The sequence below is a fragment of the Piliocolobus tephrosceles genome, chromosome 15 (genome assembly GCF_002776525.5).
Source record: "Piliocolobus tephrosceles isolate RC106 chromosome 15, ASM277652v3, whole genome shotgun sequence".
NCBI classification, from domain to species: domain Eukaryota; kingdom Metazoa; phylum Chordata; class Mammalia; order Primates; family Cercopithecidae; genus Piliocolobus; species Piliocolobus tephrosceles.
In genome coordinates this window covers 96,690,504-96,698,836 of record NC_045448.1, presented here as the reverse complement: position 1 = coordinate 96,698,836, position 8,333 = coordinate 96,690,504, and the positions used below count along the sequence as shown (strand labels likewise).

The 8,333-nt window shown below is 43.1% G+C and overlaps 1 protein-coding gene across 1 annotated transcript in view; it reads left to right on the top strand.

Annotated features, from left to right (window-relative positions):
- Window positions 1-506: 506 nt before the first annotated feature.
- The window catches only part of LOC113219882 (sulfotransferase 1C2-like), a 30,732-nt gene continuing 22,905 nt past the window's right edge, over window positions 507-8,333 (top strand). The window contains 4 exon segments of the mRNA XM_031934224.1: window positions 507-696; window positions 5,838-5,960; window positions 7,959-8,021; window positions 8,024-8,055. Coding sequence (XP_031790084.1) covers window positions 507-696; window positions 5,838-5,960; window positions 7,959-8,021; window positions 8,024-8,055 — 408 coding nt within the window.

Genomic DNA, 8,333 nt, shown 5'->3' with positions numbered 1-8,333 from the left:
CCCTGGGTCTGGGGAAGGTGTTTCTCCAAATCTCCATAGATAACCAAACCCAGAAGAGAGAATCACTTTCCTTTCTGTAGGGAGAGTAACTCCAGGTGAAGAGAAGGAAGAAGGAAGGGAATTCCTGGAGACTTGCTCCAGGCATTCCTTCAATATTTCCTCTCAATTCCCCATCTCCATGGGCATCCACAGGACCAGGAAGTGACCTCCTGGACTTGGGCAGACCCCTGGACTGGTGCCCCACTGTTGTTCTTCCCCCTGGCAGTACGGAGGTGCAACCCTGCCAGAATCTCACTGGTAGAAAGAGTAAGGCCTATTCTGGCACAATGCTGAAGATTTTGTTCCAGTTCTACCCAGGAGCCATGCAAATTGTCTCTTTGTTTGCCTGAGCATATTTACCTGTAATGAATGACCACAGCTCTGTGCCTAAAACACTGAATACATAAAGCCCGAGTGAATCTCAACTTTCATTTACTTTTTACTTTCCCCTGCTGGTGCCCAAGACCATGGCAGAAGGAATAGCTAAGGATAAGGTGGAGCAGACAAGTGAGTTAGAATGGGGCTTGTTACCCCCAGAAGAATTTTCCCAAGTGAATGGAATCATTCTTCAAAAGAAAGCATGTGATTCCTGGGAAAAGATCTGGAACTTCCAAGCCAAACCTGATGACCTGCTCATTGCTTCTTACCCCAAAGCAGGTATGTACATGGACATGAGAGGAGGGAAATAGAAGTTGGAGCATGTATCAGCACCTTATAGGGTCATGTAGTAAAGTCAAAGAGCAGAGGAAGGAAGCGTCCTTGTCTATAAATCAGACAGAATGGCAAAAGATCTAAGATTTTTCTATAAAACCATAGGGATTTTTTGAGATAGAGTAGTTGGTTTATCAAAAATATAAAACTAGTCAAAGCCGACTTTTCAGGTTAAAAAAATCCACGTTATTCATTTTTTTCTTTCGTTCAACAATCACATATCAAGAATCTTCTAAATGCCAGAGACTGGCACTGAGCATAGTGATGGGTAAAATGTTCATTGTCTTTGCATTGCAGGGATTTACAGTACAGTCGAGAAAAGAACATTAAATCATTAAACAAATCGTTTCACAGATCTGTGATTACCTGTGATAAGACCTTAGAAAGAAATGTAGAGGGTGTAATGAGAGAACACTGGGGGTCCTCATTTAGATTAAGGAAGTAGTACTCTGAAAATCTGAGCCACTGTGATTATTACAAAGGGAATGTATTATCAGTTTGCTATGGCTTTGAAACAAAGTACCACTAGCTCCGTGGCTTAAACAATGATATTTATTGTCTCACAGTTTGGGAGGCCAGAAGTCCAAAATCAAGATACCCACAGGCTTGGTTTCTTTCAAGGGCTGTGAGGAAAGGCACTGTTCCAGGCCTCTCTCTTTGGGAGGTATATGGCATCTTCACATTCACATTGCACTCTCCATGTGTGCACATCTACCTCTAAATTCTGCCTTTCTGTATAGACATCAGTCATACTGGGTTACAGCCATCCTAATAACATCATTTCTATTTGATTACCTCTATAAAGATTCTATCTCCATAAGGTCACATTCTGTGGTACTGTGGGTTAGAACTTCAACATATGAATTTGGGGAGCACACAAGTTAGCCTGTAACAGGGAGCATGAAGAGGAAGTATTTGCATATGCAGACAGGAGCAGTAGGACTTACTGATAGATGATAAATGGGGGGTGAGGGAAAGAGAGGAGACAAGATTTGGGGCTAGAATGATGAGGTGGATGCCAGTGCCAAGCACTGAGTCAGGAAAGTCCAGAGAGGAAGAGTGCTGAGAGGGGCCAGGGCATCTATTAAGCAGTTGAATGGATTGAAGGGGGTCAAAAATGGACTGGGGAACACAATATGTGTGTGTTGCCATTTCCAGATGAGAAAGAAAGTGGCTTGGACTAAGGGGGCAAGAGTGCAAATGGAGAGTGAGGGAAAAAAAATTGAGATGTATTTTGGAGGTAAAATTACTTGAGATCCGAGAGGAAGGGATGACTCCCAGGTGACTCTCTTCTGGCTTTATCAGTTGAGTGGCCCCTTGGGCTGGGATGGGAAAGCCTGGGGGAGGGAGAGGCATGGAGCCTGTGCAGGAGGTGGGCAGGTTAAACTACAGCTCAGTTTGGGACATGTTAAGTTTGAGATGACCTTTAGACCACGAAGTGTTGATGTCAGGGGGGCTGTCAGATATAGAGCACAGAGGGAAGCCCACTTTGGCTGGAGATATAACTGGAGTTGCTGTAGATAGTGAAACCTCAGGTTAAATGCCCTAAGGCAGAGCCTGAGGCAAGGATTCAGGTACACATGATTTATTGGAAGGGTGCTCTTTAGGGGGAAAAAAAAAAAAAACAGTAAGGGTATGTACAGGATAGGGAAGGGGAAAGGGCCAAGCAAAGATGTGGCATTGAGTAAAGCCTTGCCCTGATGTGGTTAAGGCAGGAGGGTAAGGAGTGGAAGGATGGACACTTTCTCCATTAGGAGCCCTGCTTCAGAGGAGGACACTTCTCTAGCAAAGCAGGGAGCTGAGAGACATAAGCAGCCAACGCTCACAGCAGTGGAGGAGATGGGGGTGCAAGAGGCTGGTACAGAAGATCTGATGAAGTCACCAAAAGTGTCTACTAAAGATGATGTTTAAAGCAGTGGGAATGAATGGAATCACATGGGAAGAAAGCATAGAGGAAAAAGAGGGCACAGGACCAAACCCCAAGAAGCTTCCTCACTTAGACGTTGGACGGAGAAGAAGCCAGAAGTGAGTGGTGTCCTGGCGGCCAGTGGAGTGAATCTTCGAGCCAGAAAGATCTGAACTGAGTGCCTGTTGTGATCGAATTAATCACGTGGCTGTCAGATGGGCACTGCACTTGGTGCCTGTAAACAGCCCCAGCCACAGCCTGGAATGACTACTGGGTTTTCTTTCCTCAAGTTGTCAGTTCTATCAACACGGATTCTACTTGAATCTCCTAGTGGCAAGATTATGCCCTGAAAACTTAAACTGCCTTTTTCACAAAGCAAGTCAAGTTATCCAGGGTCACACTCTTAGTAAGCTCCCTCTAGGATAACACTTATCAATGTGGAACAAGAAATACTGTGCTACAAGTGGGAAATAATTATGAAAAGAGAACTTCATTTGAGTGAGAAGTTTATCTCCCTGGGACTCATGAGAACTGAGCATTTTCCCAGCTCAAATCTGGAAAATGAGACAGAACATTTTTTCTGAGACTAGCTACAGGGCATGACAGATACTTGAGACATGCAGGAAACAGCTGACCTGATGCTGTAGTGACTTCATCATTTATCCTCCAAACTAAGTCATCTGAGATAGAAAGAGACACCGTTGATAATTAATCTGGGACTACAGAATCAACCTGTATAGACCTGGGCAAGTTGGAAGGTTACGGTAACCCTACAAATCACAAGCCATCCCAGATGCTAGGTTCCAGGTCCCATCTACTACTTACCTAAGTCAGCGTGTCCTGACCTGAAATCATGATCCTCACTCCCAAACCAGCCCCTTTTCTTCCCAGGAAGCAGATACTGAGTTGAAGATAAGTATGTGAGATGTTTATTAGGGAGTACTCCTGGGATCACTCCCCCTGGAAGTGAAGGGAAGAAAGTAGGATTGTCTAGAGGGAGAAGTTGAGCTTCAACTCAGTCCCAGCAAAAAGCCTCATATGGGACCATCTGAAGCTGGGATGGCCCTGCAAAGTTGGTTCCATCCCAGTTGAAGAGAGGGGAACAGAGTGTCAGTCAGTCCCTGGATGGAAGATGTCCCAGGAAGGGACCTGGAGAGGGCTGAATAGCTGGGGGCCATCTGCCAGCAGCATCCCCAGCAGCTGGTGGAATAAACAATTCCATTCAGAAGCAAAATCTGGGCTGTGTATCCGGCACCTTTTACAATCTCCATGAATAGTTGTAGAGCACAGCCCTTGCCACAGCTTGCCTGAGCTATGCCATGGCTTGCTGAGTTGCCATTCAGGTCAACATCTGTGCCTGGAACTGCCACCTTGTAGGTGGAGTCCATGGAAAAGCAGACATCAGCACGTGCTGGAAACCAGGCCATAGTGGTGACTGAGAAGCATAATCTAGTAGAACTCAGCTCCCCAGGGGAAGAGGGGAACAGTTACTGGTGAGTACGAGTCATGATGCAAGGTGCCCTGTCTGCAGGCTGAGTTGGAAGCAAGTCTGGAATATGAGGCAAGGAGGTCTGACAGAAGCCCTTGCATAGTGTGGACCAACCACACAGGAATAGGGTCAGGGGCCACTGAGGAAGCCCAGGTTTCCTGAGATGCTCACAGCATCTACGACAGCAAAGTCAAGTACAAAGGTGGAGTCTGGAGGTAGAGGCACCCATGACTTCCTCTGAGAGGCTGCTGGCAACAAGGCCCGAATTCCATGCTCAGAGTTGAGGGGGAAAAGCAGAGCTAGCCTATGTGGAGAAGGGGGAGAAGGGCTCTCTGGAACTGTCAAAGTAGCCTGGATTCGGAATTAGGACAGCACATCATCAGGAGACAACAAGCTTTGAAGACGAAGCCAGTGCTGACCCCAGAAGGGCAGAAAGAGAAATTGGTTTTAGTGCAGAGTAGGAACTGACCAGGAGCTGAGCAGCTGGCACAAGGGCACAGTCTACAGGAGGAGCCAGAGCCATGGCACTGCACCTAGGTACCTCCATCAGACTACTAGGGAAAGGAGACCAAGATCACAGAAAATTGGCATGGGGGAGCCACAAGGAGAATGGCACTGTCTTCCCCAGGGCTTCCCCAAGCACGGTGGTCCCATCTATTCTAGCTCTGGCCCTCAGGATGTACACCAACACCATCAAAACATGAAGACACCTACTACTTCTTTAGTGCCTGTGACAAGCTGAATTCTGCCTATTTTCTCTTCCAACTTGCGAAACCACATGAGAATCATTAATGTGCATCAGGTTTACATAATTCATCCAAAACCACCCGACTCATACATCATATATAGGAGTCGAGCCTATTTAATTCCACAGCCCCACACACATCAAATCCATGCTTCCCCCAGAAAAACAGGACCAGGTCAGCCAAGGGTCCCAGAAGCCAAACAAGGATGCACTTTCTGAGCACAGATACTCTGCTGGCGCAGAGGCCAGCGCCCAGTCCAAGGAAACCCCAGAATCAGGAAGAAGATCACAGACAAGACCGTGAAGAAAAACAAATTTTACCCTCAAATGCAGCAAAGGTCATTTTTTCATTTATAAGGAGTTCACCTTTCTTGTAGAAGCCACTGTTTAACTTTTCTTTTTTTTTGAAAGAGGAATTCATTCAATCTCATTTTTTCAGTTTGTGGATTATTTGAAATTCTTACTTTTCCTTCCTTTTAGTATTATCGACATTGTGTCAGTTCATTGGTTCTAAAAAAAAATAAAAAATTTTTTTTAAAAGTAATCAAAGGAAGAGAAATTAGACTACTTATTAGCAGCCAGAACTTTTAATGGCAAAAGTTAGGGTTTGGGAATTTCTGTGATTTTCTTCAAATGGAAATATTTTAAATAATCCCTGTTGTTACAAACAATACAATAGTTATTTGTATTATCATTTTATAGAAATACCAATGCGTATTCAGATTTTTTAAGTACATCATTGGAGTACAAAAATAAAGAAGTCACATTTCTGCCCTTAACCTTTCTGGTGAGAAAAAGATAATCTTAATAGTTGGTTTTAAATCAATGTCATAGGCAACATAAGTGAGGTATTAACAGGTAAATTAATTTGTATAGCATGTTTCTAAATTCTAAGTTGCAGAAAATTAATAATCAGTTCCTCAGATCTCTATTCTACTTTCTTTCAGGAACCACTTGGACACAGGAAATTGTAGATCTGATACAAAATGATGGAGATATTGAGAAAAGCAGGCGCGCTTCCATTCAACTTCGACACCCTTTCCTGGAATGGATACGAATGACACACTGTGGTAAGTCTTCCATTTACAAACTCATAGTCCTCGTATAAAGATGAACAATTCAAGAGTAAACAGTCTGAAAGTTGAACATATTCTGGTGGGGAATAACTCCCATTAATCCCTAATTCTAAGTACTGGATGAAAAACAACTTTTCTTGTGCATGTGCAAATCTAGATAGATCCTTTCACCTAACGTATTTCGCTTCAACACTTAACAATAGAGAGGTATGATCTCTCTATTAAACAAAGTGTTCAACCAGTTATAAGTGCCAAGCATTAGTTACACAGTTCTCACCCAACAGAGTCCCTGCTTGCTCATGTAGCACCCCCGTGTCAGTGCCAAAGACATCTGGCACTAAGAACCACAGATTCGAATTTGGGATGCACCATGCACTTCCCATGAAAAAATAATAAGTGTCATAGTCATAGCTAAGACTTTCATAGTACACATCAGGTGCCAAGCATTATTCTTTTTATATATATATATACTTTAAGTTCTGGTATACATGTGCAGAACGTGCAGGTTTGTTACATAGGTATACACGTGCCATGGTGATTTGCTGCACCCATCAACTCGTCATCTACATTAGGTATTTCTCCTAATGCTATCCCTCCCCTAGCCCCCGCACCCACTGACAGGCCCCAGTGTGTGATGTTCCCCTCCCTGTGTCTATATGTTCTCATTGTTCAACTCCCACTTATGAGAACATGCAGTGTTTTGTTTTCTGTTCTTGTGTTAGTTTGATGAGAATGATGGCTTCTAGCTTCATCCCTGCCCCTGCAAAGGACATAAACTCATCCTTTTTATGGCTGCATGGTATTCCATGGTGTATATGTGCCACATTTTCTTTATGCAGTCTATCATTGATGGGTATTTAAATGGCTGACATTATTCTAAAAACTTTTTGCATATTAACTCACTTATTCTTCACAACTTGTGAGGTAGCCGCTAGGTTATATGTGAAGAAATTGAGATACAGAGGGATTATGATTGCTCAAGGTCCACAATTAATAGGTAGTAGACCCAAGATGTGGACCTAGGAATTTTGTTTCCTAAGTCCATGCTCTCAACCACTAAGCTATGCAGTGTGCGTGAATGTGTGTGTGTCTCCTATGTGGACTCCAGGTATAGGTATCTGAGGGATAGAGTGGAATGAAATAGTCCATGTTGGACCAACATTGGTACGTGGTCATCTTTAATTAGACATTTTCTACAGAAATCTATTCTAGTTCCATCTGAACAACTGACTTGTGACCTCATCTTGGGAAATAAATGAACAAACTAATGGCCTAAAACCAAATCTTGCTCATTGTCTTCTCTCTCATTCCCTTTTTGTGGGAAGAGAGGTAGGGTGGGGGGAACTAGAAGAACATGTGCCAGTTTTCCAAAACCGCTCATTTGGTGTCATACCAGTGTGCTTGAGAAAAATCACCAAAATGAGGGTTAAACATAACGGGGAACAGGTTTTGAAAAGTGTTCTAGTCCATACTAAGTGATCTTGGTTTTACCCTGGAGGCCATCTGTGGACATATTTTTGAGTGTCCTCAAGACCTCTACAACAATTTCTTAACTATGATTTTATTTTCATGGTAATTAAAAAATATAAAGTAAGCACATTCTAGGTCACCTGGATGATCACCATGTAACCAGAATTCCACCAATGTGGTCTCATTGTCCTCATTTGCATTGATGCCAACAATCCCCTGTTGCCAAGTGGAACTGTGGTAATTTCTAAAGGCTAATGGGATGAGAAATGGAGAGGACACTTAACAGTAAATAATATACCAAATGAAGGCCAATGTAGCAAAGAATCAGAGGTACAAAAGGACATACAAAGTGCTAAGCACTAAAAAAAAATAGGGAGAAATGGTTTCTTATCATTTAGGAGTGAAGAAGGCAAAACATGGCACAAAACCCAGAAGCCATTAGGAAAAAAACTGATAAGATCAACTGCATAAAAATTAAAACTTTTTAAAAAATTAAAGAATAAGCCAGGAAAATTTTTGCAGGGATTGACCACGCTAACGCAACGCCTTCCCCAAGGACCCTGAAAACTCATCTTCCTGTACAACTATGCCTCCATCCTTCTGGGAGGAAAACTGTAAGGTAAGCTTAAAACAAAGTATTCAGAGACAAATTTTCCTCATGAGAACATAGGGAGCAGTTTATTGTGTCATAACCATTGTCCAGCCATCCCTACAGTGTGTCTGCCAGAAGCAGATTATAGAACCTACTATCATCTTCTATGTTCTTAATCTCTCACTGATAAGGATGTGCTTAGCATACACCTATATCAAGAAGAGGGAGAGGATAAACATATACTAGGCTCATTTCTTAGCATCTTAGCCCCTTAATAATGCTATAAGGTGGAGGTATCTGAGCAC